The sequence below is a fragment of the Mizuhopecten yessoensis genome, unplaced genomic scaffold, assembly GCF_002113885.1.
Source record: "Mizuhopecten yessoensis strain PY_sf001 unplaced genomic scaffold, ASM211388v2 scaffold10963, whole genome shotgun sequence".
Taxonomy (NCBI): Eukaryota; Metazoa; Mollusca; class Bivalvia; order Pectinida; family Pectinidae; genus Mizuhopecten; species Mizuhopecten yessoensis.
This window is the reverse complement of record NW_018408809.1, coordinates 364,083-387,413: the sequence shown is the minus strand read 5'-3', so window position 1 is coordinate 387,413 and position 23,331 is coordinate 364,083. Positions and strand designations below refer to the sequence as shown.

Sequence of the window (23,331 nt, the reverse complement as noted above, 5' to 3'; positions counted from 1 at the left end):
ATATAGTTTATATAGGGAAATAACACTTTTCGGTATATATTTTATCCATTTTCAGCAGAAAATTGCTCAAACTTAGTCAGAATCATCTTGGGTAAATGAGAGTTTTACTTTGTAAAATTAGGATTCCTGCCCCATCCCCAGGGGCTAGGGCGGGGCCCCAAAGGGAACATTTACCAATATTTTCAAATTCTTATCCATTGATGACATGACAAGTATTGTATTTCACTTAGTTTACATGCTGATTTCCACATCACATCTAAACAATAAAATAAAGCTACCAGTATCTATGATATAACTCAGGTGACCGCTAAGGCCCTTGGGCCTCTTGTATTAAAAGTTGGTATATCATAAAGAGCTGGTATTTTGATAAGAGTTGATATGTCATTAAGAGTAACAGCATTAAGAGTTGATATGTCATTAAGAGTAACAGCATTAAGAGTTGATATGTCATATGTCATTAATAGTTGGTATTTCCTTAAGAGTTGGAATACTGTTAAGTACTGTTAAGAGTTTGTGTACCGTAAAAACTTGTTTTACAATTAACTGTTGGTAAATCTTTAAGCCTTGATATGGTATTAAGAGTGTGTATACTGTGATGAGTTCCAGTCTACTACGATATTTATAAAATTCAAATTTTGTTACATTCAATCTGGAGTCAAATGATTTGATATTTTGTCATTTTTTTGTCTTGTTATCTTATCAATTTTTTCTACAGAATGTTTTTGGGAAAATATTGTAGTAATCAGCTAACTGCAAGATTTGTCCATATTTTACATATGTAGTTCATACCAGTTAAAATGAAGAAATGTTTTTGATTTTCTTATGCAAACCTTGTATCTGAAATTTTGATCAGCTCATTAAGAGTAAAATTTTTGGTAAGGGGTGGAGGAAAAACAATCTGGATTTCATTTTGGGGTATGTTCTATCAATTAAATTACTGATATTTTGAAGCTTCACTCTTAATTGAATGACATTACTGTTAAGTATGACAATTGACATTTGATTTAGAGTCTGGTATAGTCCAGTTAATAGCCTACATTTGCTGTAGAGTCTGGTTCAGTCCAATTAATAGCCTACATTTGTTGTAGAGTCTGGTTCAGGCCAGTTTATAGCCTATGTTTGCTGTAAAGTCTGGTTCAGTCAAGTTAATAGCCTACATTTGTTGTAGAGTCTGGTTCAGTCCAGTTAAAAGCCCATATTTGCTTTAGAGTCTAGTTCAGTCCAGTTAATAGCGTACATTTGTTGTAGAGTGTGGTTCAGTCCAGTTAATAACCTACCTTTGCTGTAGAGTCTGTTTCAGTCCAGTTAATAGCCTATGTTTGCTGTAGAGTCTGTTTCAGTCCAGTTAATAGCCTTTGTTTTCTGTAGAGTCTGGTTCAGTCCAGTTAAAAGCCCATATTTGCTGTAGAGTCTAGTTCAGTCCAGTTAATAGCCTATGTTTGCTGTAGAGTCTGGTTCAGTCCAGTTAATAACCTACCTTTGCTGTAGAGTCTGTTTCAGTCCAGTTAATGTCCTATGTTTGCTGTAGAGTCTGGTTCAGTCCAGTTAATAGCCTACGTTTGCTGTAGAGGCTGGTTCAATCCAGTTAATAGCCTACATTTGTTGTAGAGTCTGGTTCAGTCCAGTTAATAGCCTATGTTTGCTGTAGAGTCTGGTTCAGTCCAGTTAATAGCCTACCTTTGCTGTAGAGTCTGGTTCAGGCCAGTTAATAGCCTATGTTTGCTGTAGGGTCTGGTTCAGGCCAGTTAAAGCCTTTATTTGCTGTAGAGTCTAGTTCAGTTCAGTTAATAGCCTACCTTTGCTGTAGAGTCTGGTTCAGTCCAGTTGATAGCCTATGTTTGCTGTAGAGTCTTGTTTAGGCCAGTTAATAGCTTACCTTTGCTGTAGAGTCTGTTTTAGTCCAGTTAATAGCCTCTGTTTGCTGTAGAGTCTGTTTCAGTCCAGTTAATAGCCTTTGTATTCTGTAGAGTCTGTTTCAGTCCAGTTAATAGCCTTTGTATTCTGTAGAGTCTGTTTCAGTCCAGTTAATAGCCTCTGTTTGCTGTAGAGTCTGTTTCAGTCCAGTTAATAGCCTATGTTTGCTGTAGAGTCTGTTTCAATCCAGTTAATAGCCTATGTTTGCTGTAGAGACTGGTTCAGGCCAGTTGATAGCTTATGTTTGCTGTAGAGTCTGTCTCAGGCCAGTTAATAGCCTATGTTTGCTGTAGAGTCTGTTTCAATCCAGTTAATAGCCTATGTTTGCTGTAGAGATTGGTTCAGGCCAGTTGATAGCCTATGTTTGCTGTAGAATCTGATTCAGGCCAGTTAAAAGCCTATGTTTGCTGAAGAGTCTGGTGCAATCTAGCTAAAAGTGTTTGTTTTATGTTAAGTCACCTGTTGTTTAAATATTTTGGGATGAAAACAAGATTTATTTAAGAAAACTCTTCTCATTAGGAATGGGATGGAATGTTTCTACAGGCAGGAGATACCAATAACACAAAAATAAAAACAAAAAATGACGGATGCCAAAGGAAGTGAGCAGTTGCACAAATTGCTTTGTCAGTTTTAGTTCTTGATGGGAAAATTAAACAACTGTAGAGAAATTATACTTGTATTTCTGTGTAACCTCCACGTGGATCAGAGTGGGAGATAGAAAAAGCATGTGTTACTGTACGGTAGATATCATCAAGGTTTGATAGAACATTTACAGTAATGCTGAAAATGGATTGAATATTAATATTGAAAATTTTCAGAATATTTTTAATACTGATAATTTTCAGCATGATATTATTTTTGTTTTGTAATTTTATTATGAAGTGTTAATTGCATTACTTAATAGGTTTTCAATATCTTATTGTATATAATGGTATCATGACATTTAACATGTTGTGAGAATTGTAGTATATTTACCTCAGATATAGATTTTGAAGAGGAAGTTGAAATGAAATGTTGCTAGATTGTTGATGCCAGGGGTTTGCCAGTGTAGATATAACGGGCAGTGGAACTGTTTCACTACATAAACTAGAGGACATCTACATCTACTGGTAATTTACCCCCAGCGGAGATTAAGAACAAAGTGAAAGTAGAAACTGATTTAGGTGAGAACTACTTGATAGGGATGAGAATTTATGTCGGGAGGCTAAGAAATTGATCAGAATTTAGATAGGCCATAATTTAATATGTCAAGGAGGGGGTTTGATTTAAAACTACAGGGAGGTTAGCTTTTAATACCACTGACTGCATAGATGTATAAAAAGGGAATGTGTTATCTGAGGTAGGTAACACTATCATACTTGCAGTTTTCCCTCTTTCTTAAGTAGATGGTTTTATCGGCCATCGAACCTCAGGCACTTATAAAACAATCAGATAATTACTAGCTTTAAAATAGTGACACATTTCATTGAAACATTAGCTGAATGTTATAAATATGATACAAATGAAAATTAGCAGTCAGAAATTGGCATATATATGTCATTCTGTGTGTCATTATATCAGACTTTAACAAAGATTATTGTAAAATAGATTTTTATTTTAGCCTTCGTGGTTTGTGTAGGAAGATATAGTTTCCTTTAAAATGCAATAATCTATAGACCAGTTTTGAATGATGTGAATAAGATTATTATATGATCATTTCAGTGATACTTATATTTATAATACAGACAAGTTTTTATTCATTAAAATGATAAGAACCTATTGACCACATGTGTTAAATGATTTTGATGTTAAAGGTTTAGTTGTGTAATAGTAAGACAGGTAGGTCTACTTGAGGAGCATTATCTATCTCTTTGTAAGCTTCAAGTACAAACAGATAAAGATTTAGAACTCTCCACAATGAAGGCAAATATAGTCTTCTAGTATGATGACCAATGTCCATTGTTGTGATTTAGAAGTGGGCCATTATAAAGTAGGACTAGCTGAAATACAAAGTGTACTGGCTACTTTCACCCTCATTTTAACGTTTGTGATGGTCATTGAAAAACTATAGGCCTACATGGTTGTGTTTGTACTCTCACACAGCTTGCCGTCTGTAGGGATAAAGACCAGTGAGAACCAAGCTTTTCATTTCTTTTAGAGTCAAATTTCTTCATGTCTATCCAGATATACAATGTATTTTAGTGTGGTTGAGGCCATGACAGGGCAATCATGAAATGAATTATTCTACATTTGGGGACAATAACCTCCAGATAAAAACTGTATTTATGTCAAAATAAACAATGTATTGACCTTCAATTAAACACTATTGACCTCCAGATTATCACTGTATTAACCCCCAGATAAACACTGTACTAACCTCCAGATAATCACTGTATTGACCTCCAGATTATCACTGTATTAACCCCCAGATAAACACTGTATTGACCTCCAGATAAATAGTCTATTGACCGCCAGATACAAACTGTATTAACCCCCAGATAATCACTGTATTGACCTCCAGATAAAAACTGTATTGACCTCCAGATTATCACTGTATTAACCCCCAGATAAACACTGTACTAACCTCCAGATAATCACTGTATTGACCTCCAGATTATCACTGTAATAACCCCCAGATAAACACTGTATTGACCTCCAGATAAATAGTATATTGACCGCCAGATACAGACTGTATTAACCCCCAGATAATCACTGTATTGACCTCCAGATAAACACTGTACTAACCTCCAGATAATCACTGTATTGACCTCCAGATTATCACTGTATTAACCCCCAGATTAACACTGTATTGACCTCCAGATAAATAGTGTATTGGTCTCCTAATAAATATTGCATTGACCTCAAGATAAACACTAATCACTGTATTGACCTCCAGATAAATAATGCATTGACCTCCAGATAATCACTGTATTGACATCCAGATAAATACTATATTCATTTTAAGATAACAATGTATTGGCCTCCAGAGCTGATATTCTAGATTTCCTTGTTTGTTACAACACCGATCAAATGTAGAAGAACTGGGAGTGACAAACAATATAGGACCCTCTCAATCACGAGTCTGTCATCAGTTTACAAAAACATAACGTTTTCCATAATACAGTATACACCATTGCAGATTGGAGAGAGTTTGTATAATGTGTGTCACTTTACAACCCTGTAGGGAGGCAGATATTGAGTGCAGAATAAATTAACTATAGGTAACGGACAATCTACCTGGTAATTTTCGTAAAAGTTCATCCTCTTCTAGTGTGTTAAGTTTTTAGGACAATAAAATTGACAGAAACTTCATTACAGTTTCATTCACGATCGTTTGGATGTAAAAGGTATTCATACATGTCACCTGTGATTGGGAGGTCAAAACATGTGAGGGTTTATGGGTAATTTACAGCTACCAAAATGGCAGCTAGGTCAGGCGTGAACAGTTAACTTTACAGACAGTTTGAAGTTTCACTTTTTCGCTCCTGAAATAGATGGAAAACAATTAATTGCACTACTAGGGTAAAAACAAGGAAGGAAAAGTTTTCCAATGGTGTATTTATTTATTGATAAGTATTGCATAAAAAACAGATTCATAAGGTTTAAGGAAGAATCCTGGAAGGAAATTGGAAAAAGGAAAAGGAATTCTATTCGATCTGACAAAACATACTTTTTAATATCCATTGTATGGTTTATGTAAGATATAACAGCTGTTATTATAGTTACTATAGTTACTTTGTGTAAACTGATATTCTGAATTTCTACTTATGCAGTAGACTTTTTAGTGTTAGGATCAACATTATGTCAAAATCAAGCCAATTTTTTTTTTAAATATTGGCACGTGAAATTATTTCTATTCCATTCATTATCAAGCAAATTTTTATTTAGTAAAATAATGCCTGACTTTCAAGGTCAACCACTTGGAACCTGTAACTGTGTAAGCATTTGGTTGGTGTTTAAAAACGATGGTTAGGAAGAAAAGTGATCCGTCATACATACAACCAGAAGGTGCCAGTGTAAATGTAAATAGTGCAATGGTGCTGAGCTTAGTAGTCAATGGTGCTGAGATTGGCAGTCAATGGTGCTGAGATTAGCAATCAATGGTGCTGAGATTGGCAGTCAATGGTGCTGAGATTGGCAGTCTCTGTCTCCGTGCCAGCTAGTTCTGACACCTCTTACATTATGACTAAACCAGACCTGTTTTTAATGTTTTACAGAACGGCTGTCATAGAGAAATCTAATACGTGGTACAAGGATGACGGAAACCTCACCATCGAAATGTGTGAAGAGGGTAAGTAACCTCATCGTTTGTATGTTTTTAGAGGGTCAGTAATTCATGGTCACCTTCAATAACGAATATGTGTAATGGGAGTCAGTATACGCAAATATCCGCAATTATGATTTATGTGTGATGAGATCTAGAGTCAATATTTGTGGTCACCCTCAATAATGAATATGTGCGATGAGAAGCAGTAGCTCATTATGTGTACGAGTAAGTAAATCTCATCATCAACCTCATCTTCAATACATGTGATGGGAGTAAGTTAGCAGCATCATCAAGCTTCACACTTCTAACACTTTCCCACTCGTTTGTAACCCATTACAAAGTTTTACCTATTAAATCTCTCATCATTTTCAAAATTTCACACACTTAAACTTTTTCCATCAAAGGGAAAAACATGAAGATCATAGAAACATTAATGATAGACTGCAGGATGTCTATAGTTTAACCTTCAGAGCATTTTATGTTCAGGTTACAAGAAAAAAACACCCAGTTAAGTACATTTTCAGCATCGCCTTTACAAACTTTATCTGTCACAAAATCAGACATTTCTATGTTTACATTGGTTACCAAAAAAAACCGGCATGACAATAACAGGTCTAACATTAGAAACCTGAGCGTGTGAAGTCTGTTTAGAAGTTCATAACTGTCTAAGATAATATTGCAGTTTTGGGGCTGAATATTTTGGTGTTATTTTGAATTTTGTGTGAGAAATTGAAGTTTATTTGCTAAGAATATGTTTAGTAATGATATTTCAGCAACAGTAAGGGTTTCCTGTCAGCACTGTATGTAAACTGCAGTAAATGTCTGAACACACTCAGTCTCAGAATCTATGGAAAATAAATTTGGCAGTAAATGCTAGTTTTTACATTATAAATTATTGCATGGTAATCAGTTTTTTGTTAAGTACTCAACTTCTACTGTTTGTGAAAAGAAATGCCACAAAACCATGGTACTGCATCATATTTCTACAAGGTCATTTAAGGTATGCCTAAAGGTCTGGCCTGTCAACTGACCATCATGATACAGGTAACACCTGTAAAATGACCCTTTGACTTGCATAGTTTTTGATATATTTTGGTATCTCCTGTACTTTTACCACTACAGCTGGTAATTAACAATATTTAACTTCACCATTCTAACACTAGACCTATTAACATAATGCTGAAGCCAGACTTACTTGATTGAAAAGCCATTGTTGTTTTTGTTATTAGTGATTTTGATATGACTTTAAACGATTCACATATAATAAAAAATGACCTGCGAAAAGGTATTTTCACATGTAAAAGAAAATATGACCTACATGTAAGGTGTTAGAGGTTTATAGTTCTGTAAAAGTTATTTTTTTAGTGAAAGCTTAAGGTGTCATTTGTCAATTGTAACTAATTTGAAACAGAAACGAGATGTGTCAATAAATTTTATCACTCTTTTATTTTCATATGGCAAGAAAGGCAATTACAGTTATACAATTGTAGTGATACACGTGTGAGAAATCTAAAAATACAAATAATTAAAAAAATAATCTAAATGTATGAGGAAGATGGCTGGGAGGGTTTGGGAGTAAGGTACCATGAGGAGAGTTATCTGGTACGGAAAGCCTACAGCTGTTAGGGATATAAATACCTCATGTGAGACGGCCATTCATTATCTCCCAGGCATTGTGCCCCTCATTACACACAAATGGAGGCCTTTCATGTCCCGCCAACAAAAGCAGGTAGTCCACACTTATCCGAGAAATCTGGAAACTGTTTCAGTTTGGTTTGTTCTGCACCGTTTTACTCTTGATACTTGGACTTTGTTTCTAAAAGGAAAGCTGAAAATGTTAATTGAGATGAAAATGAATACCAAATAGTTGATGTTAAGATCAAACAATCAGTCTGTTCTGTTTTTACATCATAAAAAAATATTGTACATCATAAAAACAGGACTTAGAGGAAGTCCTCGTAATTGTTATTTGCGGAGATAAAGGTAGGAAGTAATTGTTTTGTCTCCGATGAGATTGTATCCAGGTGGAAACAAAATTGTTTGTTTTGTGTATGTCAGAAGTCTGATTTGATGGTAACAGCCGATTAGTAAATAGTCTTTTTGCTTCCGTCATATTCTTGCTGTGTGTTGGCCATCTAAATCAGAAGTATAAGATTTATTTAGATAGGCATCATAACAGTTGTGGAAAAAAAACCGTAGAGAAATTATCTCATTTACAGAAATATATATAGGTTTTATTGTGGCCTTACTTATGAAAGTCCCCATTTTGTTTTACATAGTTTCATTGTGTCGGCTTATTATTTTTTCATGGTAGTTAAAAATGTATTAAACCCTGAACTCATGTTTTCTCTATGTATACCGTATACAACAATCTTTTTAACAATGTTTCCGCAACAGAAATTCCAAATAGTTTGACAGTTTTTCATACAAAGTAAAAATTATTCACATCGTGCGTACAATATTAAAGATAGATCGATGTATAGAGCAATGAAAATATATTAAGATATTAAGCTATATTAGCTATTGTTTCCCTTCCCTACAGAGGAAACAGCTCCCCAAGGCGATGGAACTGGACAGGACGGTGATAGCTGCTGTGCCTGTGGAGGGGCGAGGTACAATCTTCACTTCAAGGGACTTTGGTCCCGACAGACACATCCTAAAGGGTTCCCTGAAGAGGAAGGTAAGGCTGGAGCAAGGTCATAATGAGGTCACGTGTGTAATCTAAAGGCCAAGGACTTGGTATTACATTGTACAGAATATAATAGAATTGTGGTACATTCCTATTCCTGATGACATCAAATCTTTTACGAGACCATTGTGCTCAATTTCATGCAAATTTGTTTTGAATCCAAATTCATATGATGTTTACAATCGGTGACTATTTTTGCTTAGTTTAACAGCCAAATACAGCTAGGTTGCTTTTCCAAAATGAAGAAAAATTATGAATATCTTTCCAATTTCATTAAAATAATGCAAATATTTTTCCAATTCATGTTGGGACAGGCTGTTGTAAAATTGGGGTAGGAAAAACACTAACAGTGTAGTTTATATTGTCAAGGTCACCTTTCTCTCTTATAAAGGTCACAAGTTCTGAAGTTCCTTGTTATCCTCCAACATTAGATAAAGTTTGTTTATTATGCCAGCTTACCCAATCAGCCTGGCCAAGCCATAATCCTAACTAGAGTTCCTAAAACATTTCTAGCAGTTCTGTCTTATCAAAGAATCTATAAATAATACAGAAAAAAACAATAGCAAGGAGTTTTAGTGTAACCAGAATAACTTCAAAGCTGGTGCAACATAGTAAAAACGGCCAGCTGCTGGTGTGGTTATCTGTACAGTAGAGAGCCCTGGGTCTGGTAGCTAGGGACAACAGGGGTGTCTGTCTACCTGTCCTGTACTGTCGGTAAGGCCTTGTTAGTGCTACACAGCTGACAGCAGACACCCCAAGCAGGGGCTACTACCTTAATTAGGGAGTTCTACATGTCAAAGGTCATGGGAGGGCAGAAAAAAACTCCTGTAAACATACTTACCATGAAATAACCACTGGAAACCTGACAATCTGAAGTAAAAGGAAGTAGATACTGTTAAACCAAATCAAACTGTAGTCCATTTGTCAGAAAATAAATTCATTTAACTGTGTTATTGAAAAGACAGTAAATGGAATACTTAGAATTTCAAAACGTTTCATTAGGTCAAGGTCAGTGAGTCAGATAGTGAGAAATATTGCAATACCAAAAGCTGAACTTTCATTTGCTGAAATATCAAGACAGATCAAATGGTATAAAACATATTCAGGATTCTAAATAAGGTCAAGCTTCAAACTTCAGTTCCCCATGATAGTACAGACAATGGATGATAGGAGTAAGTGTAGGGACTCACTGCTGCCCGTAAAGGATGTCTATCTGTCAGGGCCACAAATGGTAATGTCGGTGACAGCTACTTCCTCTGTAACACTACTGCTCATCCTGGATAGTTGATGATGACATGATGCAGTGTATCAAGGTCAACCATCAAGGTCACTAGGTGTACAATAAAATACCTTGGTGATTTGAAAGGTATTTCATGACTCAACACTGAGCCCTTTAGGCAGGATTTTTGTAAGATATGTATTGGAATTTTTCCACATTGAGTTTGACATATGTTGGGTATCTAAGCTGTTAAATGCTTTCACTTTTGATCAGGTAAGCATACTTATCTAAAGAATAAGATAGAAATTGATGATCATCATGTATCCTATTCTGGCAGTACAAAATAGCTCAAAACATTGTTAGATGTTATTTTTGAAAATCTGTGTTAATGTTATAAAGCCCCGACAAAAAGCTTCCTCTGGCTGTCTCAGCCAAGATGGCTCCACAGTTTGTTGGCTGTATATAGTAACCCCGACACTTCTGTTAATGGTAATGTGGTGTGCATGATGACCCGAGATGGCTGACACATGTACAGACTATAAGGACAGGAGAGCCAATACCACTAAAGTCAAATTACTATTACCTCGTAAATAATGAAGCAGACAAAAAGAAGATTTTTTTATAGCGAACTACCCCATCCTCCTTACAGTGCTTTGCTCTCACACAAAAAATGGCAGATAAATTGATATACAACTTAAGAAAAGTTATTAATCAAAGTCTGGCCAAAGCCAGGAGATTCTCAAAATGATAATGTCAGAGGATGAAAGCTCGCTACAAAACAGACATCTTGACAATATTTAGTGAGTGAAATATTAGGTTAATTAAAATCTGCAAAATGTTTCTAGCATGACACAATTCTGGTTGTTATCAGACATATATCAAAACTGAAAAGTACGCGCAAGTCTCCATTTAAGATTTTAGTTGGCAAAGTTTTACTTAGGATGGATATAGCCTGACCGAATTGTTCCTATCAACAGCAAAGTACAACTAAACTTAAAATTGGTGAATATTTAGACTTTAGTTGGCATAACTTTTCAATTAACGGGGTTATACACTTCAAGATGCCATTGCCTTGACTAGATGTGTAGGAGACAGATGTATCTAACATTGTCGGCAACTTCTGAATCAAGTTTTGTATTTCATCCAGAGTATAGATCATTATGTAATTGAAAAAGTGAATGTTCAATTGAAACACCTCAAAAAACAAGTTATATTTATGCTGCAGACATAGATGTAGATGAATGAATAAACCCTATTTATTTAGTGAATATTTTTTTTTAAACAATTGAAAACAAAATATGTTTGATGTTGAAAATAGATTACAAATTACTTATAATTTTGGTAAAAGAATATCTTGATTTCAAATAACAAGCTACAAAGGTCAAATTTAAATATACCAAAGACGTTTGATCATTAATGTATTACGGCGGAAAGCTTATGGTTTAGAGAGTGGATTGAATAGACATGCATGTTAGTGTACAGTAGACTTTTAAGTTGTAGGGTGAGTACAGAGCCTAATACCAGGGTCAGTGTCATACCAAAGCAGATCTGTCTACTTCCATTTCCACCGATTTAAAAAATCATTCAAACTGTTTGCTGGGTGTAAAATTTGTCTGGTTGAGATATTGATGTTTTTGTATCATTAATTACATTTAATGATGGGTGAAGAATCAGGGAGAGATCCCCTGGGTATAATGGTTGAAGTCATTGGGCGTCCTGTGAATGTGCCCGCCAGTTTTCCGTGAGTGTCGTCTGCTGTTTTCAAACCTGTCTAGTAATTTAAGGGTCATTTAAGGTGACCAATACAACAGAGTTATAATGTGCTTGGATAACTTACTATTTGTAAAAGCCAGTCATTCAACGACTAAATTGGACTTTTACTGTATATAATTTGATATCTTTATGAAATACACTCACAATGATCACAATCTGTACGTTTTCCTCTTGGATGCTTTTCGAAGGTCATTTCTGTGCAATGCGACGTTAAAGCACCCTGTGGTTTGTGCTAAATATGATAAATGTGTAGAGTACCTAGAGTGTGCAAGGAGTAGTTGTCAAGATAAAGGTTGAATAATCTGAAACATATGAACAGAACATTTACAATTGATTATCTTGACAGTGTTAGTGATGAGATATATGGCATGTATAAGGAGGAGGAGGAGGCTATGAATGTCACCCGTCACCAGCTATGGATTAACCATAAACGGTTTTGTTTTACTTATGGACATTCAGTTTCAGTTTTCTGTTGAACATTTGTTTTTCAAAGAAAAAAGTTTCCTGTGATAGCATTCTTTTTTTTCTATAAAATTCAGAAATTACATTTTATGGTAAATTTTGCAAAACCTTATCAAACAGTTCACGTGAATGGTAAGAGGTCTGTCAGATTTTGGCTTGGTAGAAATAGAGTTGATGCCAGTTTCATGGCACATTACAAATTTCTTGTGTAGGTGTTTATGAATGACCTTTTAAAAGCCATCATTTACTTTGGGAATGGAGACATTCTTGGTTTCCTTTTCCTGAGGGACAGGAAGTACATAATATTGCAGACTTCCAACCCTATTTGTTGACAACTTTGAGATATTTCCATGGAATGGTCCATGGTTTTGTAATACCTGCAGCAGGATAGTCTGATAGATTGGACTTCAAGTATAACTGAAGATCTATCTAGAGGTTGGGTTTTCCTGAATGACAGGAAGTACATAATATTGCAGACTTCCAGCCCTATTTGTTGACAACTTTGAGATATTTCCATGGAATGGCCCATGTTTTTGTAATACCTGCAGCAGTAGTCTGATAGATTGGACTTCAAGTATAACTGAAGATCTTTCCACTTGTTTAAAACATTAGATATTTAGAGGTTGGGTTTTCCTGCCTTGGGTAGCATTATAAACACACTCCTGACATAGTCCATCCCTCGCTACACTTCATTCATTTTCTTCTACAAAACTTTTCAGCTTTTTGTTCGTTTTGGTAAACAAAAGTTGAATGGAATTTCTTCGTAATGCTACAGATAAATAGATGGAAATAAATCAAGTTTCTGTGCACTGTTTCTTCTGATACTGAGCTGATATTAAATGTAAAATGATATCAGTTGTTCCCGTAGGACCAACGTGTGGAATTCCTGTCAACAGAGATACAGTGGATACTAGGTATCTTTCCTTAGTTTACTTGATCACATTACACAGGTTTACTGATTTGTTGGGGGAGGGAGGAGCTGCTATATGCCATTGTATGACCTAGCTGTGAGACAGTTAACTCATTCACCCCTGAAATGTCATAATGGACTATTCCAACCTTTGCGTTGGAAGAGTTCAAATGTGTCTTCAGGGGTGAATGAGTTAATACGAGTGACCTGCTGAAACTGGTATTGTGTTCTGTGTGTTCAACCCTCTGCAAAGAAGACATTGAGAAAATTGATCTACTTCATCTATCTTAATACAAAATGGAAATAAGATATTCAGTTTTTCTTGTTCTACCTATATTTCCTAAGATATTTTAACAGCGGTATCTCACTCTACCCAGGGCGCTGCACCTTCTAGCAACTCAAATCTCATTTTGTGAATTTAAAATATGATAATTTTATTAATAACTACTAAAATTCCATATAATGTGTGTGATGTTCCTGCCAAGTTTGTAAATGGTTTTAGAGTAACCGTGGTTATGACAGTGTCCTTCTCACGTATCCATCATGTCGCTCCAGCTTATCATCTACCCGGATCAAAATAACTGTCAGCACTAGATTTAAGTTAAGATAACAAGGGAATTAGATTGTTCCATATATCCTTTCATAAAAACGATGTTTGCTTAAATTTGAGGGATATTATGAAACCTGATATGAACATTTGATATTAACTTGAGCCACAATATAGCTGCAGTGTTGTAAAGGATTGGGTTTCTGAACGACTCCGGTTTCTGTATGTGAAATCTTCGGGATGGCTGGATGAGAATGACAAGGCAGTGTCCTGACTCGGGTATCATACACAAATACACACATGTTTTAACCAGCCCTTTATCAATCCTGATATAATGATGAAGTTTTTGCTATGGAGCTGTGATTGTCGCGGGGGTGCTTTATTATGTGTCCTGTGAGTAAATGTCAAACTCACTTAAGTAGACTGTTAATGATAATACAAACGTAGTAGCTTTGATGAATGTCCTTACCGAGTATGTGCTATTTTACTGAATACAGTCTGTACACCATTTTATTATATACTCAGTCTTTGCCAAAAATGTTGTTACTGATATTAATTTTTTGTTTGTGGCAGAACTTAGTATTGTTGATATTTACAAAAACAATTTTCTTCATAAAGAACTTGGGAAATGATGCTACAGGGTTTGGGTGTGTGGTTTACAGACTTGCTGAAGGTTTATGCTATGACCCAATGTGATAGAATTAAGGAACTATTACTTAACACTTTCTGACGCCATTTGGGAATGCAACAATTTGTTTTCATTTTGAACATAATGCAATAGGAACGTCATCAAGCAGTATTTAAAATGAATGTTTTTGCATACATAATTATGTTAAAGACAATTATATCTGTTGATAGCATGGCTTCATTTGCAGCTGTATACACTGAAACAACTTTACATTTGTTGACGATATAATAATTGTATTTCAGAGGAGTTAGTCTTGATGCACTGGTCACGGTTGGTTGGCGCCAGTCATTCCACCGATTACTCGATTTGGGACTATGGACAGCCTGCTACAGAGGGTGTGAAGGAACTCTGCGAGTTTGGGTCCTCACTCAAACTACAGAAGGAGATGAGACAAAATGTAAGTCTTGTTTTTTATAATGAAGTCATGTGATGATATAACTTCAAGTATTAACCAATCAGAATGCTGTAAAATGGTACGTTCTATTCACTCCTTTTTGTGTCGTCTGCATCGCCCTTGCGTCGTCTGAAACAAGGTTTCCGTGCAATTACTTAAGTTCCCTTGGATTGATTGAACTCAAACTTCATACAGTGCTTCCATACTTAAAGTGCTTACTTGGGATTGCTTTTCAGGTCCGAAGGTCAAAGGTCAAGGTCTCCTTTACTATAAATTGAAAATATGAAACAAGGTTTCAGTATGATAATTCAACATCCCTTGGGTTGATCGAAGTCACTGTTAATATAAATAGATCCCGTCTTCATCATCTCGTTAGAGTTGCCTGGGCACACACACGGACACATCCACTCCTTTGGAATTCTTGTAAGATTGCAGAATTTTAGGTGAGGTAAAATAAAGACATGGTAGCATAAGTGGTGGTTTTGGTACACCATTGCTCAGTACACCAATGTACTAAACTTCACTACACCATTGCTCAGTACACCAATGTATTAAACTTCACTACACCATTGCTCAGTACACCAATGTTTTAAACTTCACTACACCGTTGGTAACACTTTTGTACTTGAGTCTATCCAGATAATAGAAGAAAATGGTAGAATTATACTGAGAAGCCTATTCAAATTTGCACATGAGGGTGAGGTTCTGGGGACAAATATTACTCTGCTAAATATAACTTGAGAACATTTTTGATGCAGTAATATTCAAGTCATTATATTTCTTAGAAATTAATGAATATGTACCGGAACTGGACTGGTTTGATCGTCTGTGACCAGATAGCTCAATTGGTATAGCGTTCATCTAGAGTTTGGAAGGTCCGGGTTCGAACCCCAGTCTGGCCGTGAATTTTTCCTGTCCTGTTACAAGTAGAACATTTGATGGTTTCTTTGCATATATATATATTTCACTCCTACTGCAAGAGGTACTGATATTTTCACTCATGATTTACACTTGTGAAAAATATCGATAATTGCTATACTTATGAAATATATATGGATTTCAACAGGAAACCATTACATATTTTGTATATACATAATAGAACACGTCAGAGAACCTTTTTATATGTATAGAAAACTTGTTTGAGATCACTTATACTTGTTTGAAACTTCTTTGTTGGGATATGTTGTTAGTCTAGTGTTAGACTGGTCCTTCAGTAGAGGTTAACAGTGAAACTGACACTCGGCTGGGATATGTTGTTAGTGTAGTGTTAGACTGGCCCTTCAGTAGAGGTTAACAGTGAAACTGACACTCGGCTGGGATATGTTTTTAGTGTAGTGTTAGACTGGCCCTTCAGTAGAAGTTAACAGTGAAACTCACACTCGGCTGGGATATGTTGAGTCCCTTGACACTCTCTCACAATCCAGTTTTATTTGGTTTAGGATCATAGGTATTTATTTAAACAAATATTTTGTAAGTATGTGAGATAAATGTTACATATTTACCTGTAACTTGTCCCCACGTTTACCTGTACAACCTCACCGCCAGCCCATGTGTGGTATGGCATCATCTATCAAAGGTCACGACCTTAAACAAAAATCCAGGTGAACTCTGTGGTTAGATGTGTTCCTCTAAACAAAGTACATGGAAACCTGCCTAATGATGTGAAAGTTGGTGTAAGAATTGACAGTAACAAGTTATCTGTCGGAGATCACACCGGCATTAAGTCAGCTTGTGTTGCTATATGACACCTGAAATGACCAGAATGGACATCTACGTACACAGTGTATATAGGTAAAATACTCCCGTTGCATGTGAAAAAAAAGTTGGCAGCTGAAAGGTTACAGGTAGACGTGGCACTTACAGTACGATTTAATTGGAGTTAAACTGGTGACAAACATTTGTCAGACTCTATTAAAGGAACGGCATCTATCACCTGCATTGGAGGCCCAGCATATCAATGTACATGTCTGTCGTAAACTCACATTCCTCCTATCCTCCTTACGCAACATACCTCTCCCACTTTTCTTCAACAAAAATTAGCAGACAAATAATGTTAGTAAGCTCTTCGGCTGTTTAGGTGTAAAAGTTTTAATGCCCGACAATGCTGTGGAAATGCATTAGATATTCCGACGGTTTGAATCACACTTAAGTCTATGTGTATGTATAATGCAGTTGATTTTATATGAATAAACCATTAGTGTAAACTAAATTTATGTGAAAGCTGAGGTTGAGATCTCACTTTTGGACAGAAGTGAAGAAAGACAAACCACAATTATAATTGGTTGTAAAAATTTCACTGGATATAATCCAGATTGTGATGACCAATAAAATTTATTTGAAAATATATAAAAATAATAATCCAAACTTAATAAAAGTAATCAAAATCTCCCATTTATGTACAAAAATATTAAAAATAATAGTCCAAACTTGATAAAAGTAATCAAAATCTCCCATTTATGTACAAAAATATTAAAAATAATAGTCCAAACTTGATAAAAGTAATCAAAATTCTCCTACTCATTTACAAAATTAGGAATAAATCAGTTTAAATTCATTCGGTTACGAATTACCATCTGAAGTGACTTTGAATATGGTCCCATCACATTCTGTAACACAGGTCAGCAAGCATTGTTCCGTTGCTTGACCAACTAGTGTGGACTTGTCAGTGTAAGGATAGGTTGATGGACAGGCCCTTATCCTCTCACCTGCCATTTCCATCAGGAGTCAGGACTATCACAACTGCTGTCTATCCCCACCTTTTAATTTCACCATATCAAAGAACGGGTCCACCTAATATCAATGCAAATCAGTTATTAATTTCTCATCAAATATTCTGATGAATCAAAAACAAGATTGTCCAAAAATCGTAGGAGTATTTTGTTCCATGTTTGATGTTTGGGTGGTGTTTGTACCGACTGCCCCTGAACACCGGACTTGTCTCAACGATTAGAAACAGGGGTCTGAGGGTGGGGGTAAGGAAGAATGACATGGATTAAAAGTCAAGCCCTATTGACAGATATTAGATTTAACCATAGATCAGACAGGTCTACATGGGTAATTACAATGAGTACAAGGTCAGATAGAGGTCGGATAGGAACCCAACTAATCACGGGTGTAAAAGGGACCTTCCCACCCTATCCTTATGGCTAACACCACCACATAATACAGATTTGTCAGAATATCCGGATAAAGAAAATGTGTCGCCTAGTTCAACTGTATACATGTATCTTTTTATCTGTGAGAAGACAAGTAGCCACAGTTGTAAAGGAAGGTGAGCTGTGTTTGCTTGCCTGGGAAACCGTTAGCATGGAGCTGATCACCAAGCCATGTCAGGGGAGAATAGAAACCATTGTGATACTGAGGCAGTTGTGAATCTTACTCAAGTCAAATAAAAAAGGAATTAGAAAATTCAATCACATTACATTTGAAGTTTCAATAGGACATTGTATTGATTTGGGGGGAAAATTGAGATTTTAATCCAAATATCATGAGAAATCCAAATAATTCAGGATATTATAATTTTCTTTAAGTTTCATTTTCCTCATTGAGTTGCTTTAATTCTTGACTGTAATACGATGAAGACGCTTTGATATGATGAGGAGCTGTCTGTTTTTGGGTCCAATTTTACAGACAATTAAACAGGAGAATAAAACGTGTCATTACTTTAGGAAGGCCACCATCAGACTCCCAGACCACCATTGTATGTGCTCACGATATCCTCTACACGAGTCAGTGATGGCCGACCCTATTTAGATGATGCTATTTATTGAAAATTGATAACGTCAAATTAAAACCATCTTGTATTGTCTCACAAACCTCTTTCCAACCTTTTCTTCCCAGTTTGATCTCAGCTGCATCAAATACTCAATTAGTTTTGAGTTTAATGTCATTGTACTTGAAATATAAAGTTCAGGAGTATATTGATACACTGAGTAAATCACCCGACCATTCAGGAAAAAACTTTTACTTGTTGCACTAAAATTTTCAGGATCCTCCTTTTTATTGATATCAGATATGTGCCCAACCCTTACAACTTTCTAGCTTAAAGGCGATGAGGAATGCTGACTTAGGTGATTTTGTTAATTTTTTTATCTTTCCTTCTGGCTTCATTCTATGAACTCAAATCTACTGCCTCAATATTAAGCAACAGTAAATTTCAATATAATGTTTTTGTGTATCACAATGTTGGAAATATTAATCCCCCCCCCTATATAGTAAGCGCTTTGTCAGTGCATCCATCTGTCCATCCATAGTTAAAAAAAAAGTGGGATATATCTATGTGCACCATTGCTTACACTATTTTTAGTGACATATAATGAAGGTGTTTCTTTGCAATCCAAATCATCACAGTCGGAGAACAATTACAACCTTAACTATTTAACAGTACCCTAAACCTATACGAAAACAGTACCCTAAACCTATACGAAAACAGTACCCCAAAACAGTACCCTAAACCTATACGAAAACAGTACCATAAACCTATACGAAAACAGTACCCTAAACCAATACGAAAACAGTCCCCTAAACCTATAGGAAACAGTACCCTAAACCTATACGAAAACAGTACCATAAACCTATACGAAAACAGTACCCTAAACCAATACGAAAACAGTACGCTAAACCTATAGGAAACAGTACCCTAAACCTATACGAAAACAGTACCTTAAACTTATACGAAAACAGTACCCTAAACCTATAGAAAACAGTACCCTAAACCTATATGAAAACAGTACCCTAAACCAATACGAAAACAGTACCCTAAACCTATAGGAAACAGTACCCTAAACTTATACGAAAACAGTACCCTAAACCTATATGAAAACAGTACCTTAAACCTATACGAAAACAGTACCCTAAACCTATAGAAAACAGTACCCTAAACCTATACGAAAACAGTACCCTAAACCAATACGAAAACAGTACCCTAAACCTATACGAAACAGTACCCTAAACCTATACGAAAACAGTACCCTAAACCTATACGAAAACAGTACCCTAAACCTATACGAAAACAATCTTTTGTAAAGTTTCCTTTTTTTTTTTTAAAGATATTTTAGGTAAATGTATAAAAGAATTCAACACAGTCTACCGGATATATCAGAATTTAGTTTAAACAGTGGTAAAATATTAATTACAGCATTCAAGTCAGACTTTGAAGTGAATTTTCTGTAGTTCGGCTGTAAAAACATATAGCTGGTAGAAGTGTCTTTGTTTGCTTACAACTCTACATTGAGAATGGGATGTTTTTGTGTAATTATTTCACTGTGGTTTGACATGTACATGTGAAGTGAATTACTGCAAAAACATACACAAAATAAAGTTCAGCGTTGCACATGGTTGCCAAGGATATTCCTTGCTGGAGAAACAGTATCTATCTGAAATACAAGAAAAAGGAGTTGGCGCTGAAAAGTTGCACTCAGACCTTTTTACGGTTAAGTTTTGTGCAGTACAGATATTTAAGTTAAACTGGCATTCAAATGTGAAATAGAAGGTTTTTACAGTTACATTTCACGTGTTTACAAATAACTAGCTTAACTGGCATTTGTATGCGAAATAAATTAGCCAAAGAAAAACAGATCAAACGTACAGGAAATATCAATGTCAATCAAGCTGATTTTTATGCGGAAGACATTTTCATGCTTTTTAAGAAATGCAAAGTGGAGTTTAGGAGATTAGATGTGACACTGTCAAGGAACAGAATCTTAACTTCATTATTTTGAATGAACTTTTTTGAGGAAAAGATGAGTATTGTTTAATGGGAAATGAATTAACAGCTTTTTGACTTTGAACCTGTTTTTTCGATGTTGATTCCACTGTATTATTTCAGTGTCTGCCTCTGTATTTATGTACTGTCATATGTTTACAGATGAGCTGAAAAGCTTAAAGTCAATAAATTAATTTGAATTTACAGGCCCTTATTCACACAGACAGACTTCACCCTGTTTATGCTCAATGGCCTAACATAACAGTGTAGGTGGGGGTTTTAATAGGAGAAGTGATATACCATAGGATTGTAATCAAGTTAAAGACTGAAAAAACCCAGCTCATTTATCAGTGCTTAAAAACAGTGAGTTCAAACTGTGTCTTCAATTGATAATCACAACCAACTAATGAGTTGTACAGACCTCCCTATACATGCCATGGAAAGTACGAAATGGATACAGGCCATTCGTTAGCACTAAAAACTGCATGTCAGAGTCCCGAAGGAGATCTGTCATTACCCTTCGGAAACCCTAAACTGATCGAGTTTACAGCTTCCTTTACGTCCTATTTGATAAAGCCAATTTGTCAGCACTTACTACCTACATGTTCATTTTACAAGAATAAATTAATACATTTAGCAGAGCCCAAAGGAAAAAAAGGAAATAGATGAAGATAGGTAATAATTTATGTAAGGAAACTTGAAGAGCTATCAATGAAAATATGTGAATAATTAGCAGAGTCACTTCCTGGTATGACAGAACAGGCTCAGTGGCCATCTTATTTAGCTGGTAATCTATAAACAGCTCAAGTCGTAAAAGAAAAAGGGCAAAAAAGTTGGCATTGAAAAAATCTGAAACAAAAATAACAGAGTTCAATAGGCGTAGCAGTGGGAGAGAGATAGTGTGCTTCTTTGAGAACAAAATGGATAATTTGTCAGAAATGTGTTAATTACATCTACAGAATCGGAGGCAACTGTTGGTAAACTCGTCAAGCTATGGTGTAGAATGTTAGATGGTCTGACGAGTCTGTAGTAGGCCCGCTCTGTCTTATAGTAATACCCTAATGGGTATCTGCCATCATATTTCATAGCATAAACTACTGAAATATCGTTTCATTTCTAATTATCATTTTAACATAGCTTTTTAATGAATTAAGGCCTCAACCTTGAAAGTAAATACTTTGGAAGTTATTCGAAATTCAAAGGCACTGTATAAGATAAACACTTTGATAGCTCTTATACCATCAGCAGAATCTCTGTAGCTGTGACACTGGTAGGGCTGGCCAGTCTGGTATTATACCATCAGCAGAATCTCTGTAGCTGTGACACTGATAGGGCTGGCCAAGCTTTCCTTAGTGTGGTATTATACCATCAGCAGAATGTCTGTAGCTGTGACACTGATAGGGCTGGCCAAGCAGAATCCTATATACCTATATAGGAACTGACGTAACGTAAATAAGATAAACAGTGTCTGAAGGTAAAAACAAACCATATCTAGTTTTATGTAGTTAGACACCTACTGGTTGATAAATGGTTCACACTGGTAAAGTTAGCTTTTCTGTTCTTCTTAAAGAACAGATCAGGTCCTAACACTATGATAAATAGAAACATACATGCCTTGATATACTATCGGTATCTATACAAAGGTCATACTGCCTGATAGGAATGAAAACCTGCTGTGAATTATGTTTTTTTGAAATGTTTGATAATCCTTTTGCGGATTAAGTTCAATATTAGCTTCAAAAGATTTCATTCAACAGTTAAGTTATATAAGGGGATACATCCTTTTTATTTAGCTTTTTGGTGGAGACATATGAAGAAGAAGAGAATTTTATTGTTGATGAAATGAATTTTGACTTTCATTTTGTTAAAATAATGGAAGTGCAGATGCATGAAGAAAAAGATAATTTTATGGTTGATGAAATTGAGTTTGACTTTTACTTTTCTACCCTGGTAACATAGTATGAGAATAAATCAAGTATTTGGTTAGTCATTAAACTAGGGCTTTAAAACATTCTTCTATTTCTCTCTATGTATTCATAAAAAAAGTTTGATATTTGATATTTGAACAGGAGAGAGGTTAATTGACAATGACTGTCAAGATAACCCAGGTCAGAGGTCAAGGTGACTTGTTTTATAGAGGAAATCTTAGGCAGATGTAAAGATTGAACAGTTGACTTACTATTGGTCTGACAGCATCTTAGGACCTTACTAAAATGTCACTCCTGTTTTAGTGTCTGAGAATTTCTATTTTATGTGAAAAAGTAAAATCTTGTCTTAGACTGACAAGCTCTGGGAAGGTTCCTACTGAAGTCTTGCCTTAGACTGACAAGCTCTTGGAAAGTTCCTATTGAAGTCTTTTCTTAGACTGACAAGGTCTGTGAAGGTTCTTACTAAACTTTTGCCTTAGACTGATGAGCTCTTGGAAGGTTCCTACTGTAGTCTTGTCTTAGACTGACAAGCTCTGGGAAGGTTCCGACTGAAGTCTTGCCTTAGACTGACAAGCTCTGTGAAGGTTCTTACTAAACTTTTGCCTTAGACTGACAAGCTCTTGGAAAGTTCCTATTTAAGTCTTGTCTTAGACTGACAAGCTCTGTGAAGGTTCTTACTAAACTTTTGCCTTAGACTGACGAGCTCTTGGAAAGTTCCTATTGAAGTCTTGTCTTAGACTGACGAGCTCTTGGAAAGTTCCTACTGAAGTCTTGCCTTAGACTGACAAGCTCTTGGAAAGTTCCTACTGAAGTCTTGTCTTAGACTGATGAGCTCTTGGAAAGTTCCTACTGAAGTC

General features: G+C 35.7%; 1 protein-coding gene across 3 annotated transcripts in view; it reads left to right on the top strand.

Annotated features, from left to right (window-relative positions):
* Positions 1 to 23,331, top strand: part of LOC110464131 (spondin-1-like) — a 105,724-nt gene that overhangs the window by 64,520 nt on the left and 17,873 nt on the right. For all 3 annotated transcript variants that reach the window (XM_021519196.1, XM_021519195.1, XM_021519197.1), the window contains exons 4-6: positions 6,111 to 6,184; positions 8,703 to 8,840; positions 14,691 to 14,845. In XM_021519196.1, coding sequence (XP_021374871.1) covers positions 6,111 to 6,184; positions 8,703 to 8,840; positions 14,691 to 14,845 — 367 coding nt within the window. The remainder of the gene's footprint in view (positions 1 to 6,110; positions 6,185 to 8,702; positions 8,841 to 14,690; positions 14,846 to 23,331) is intronic.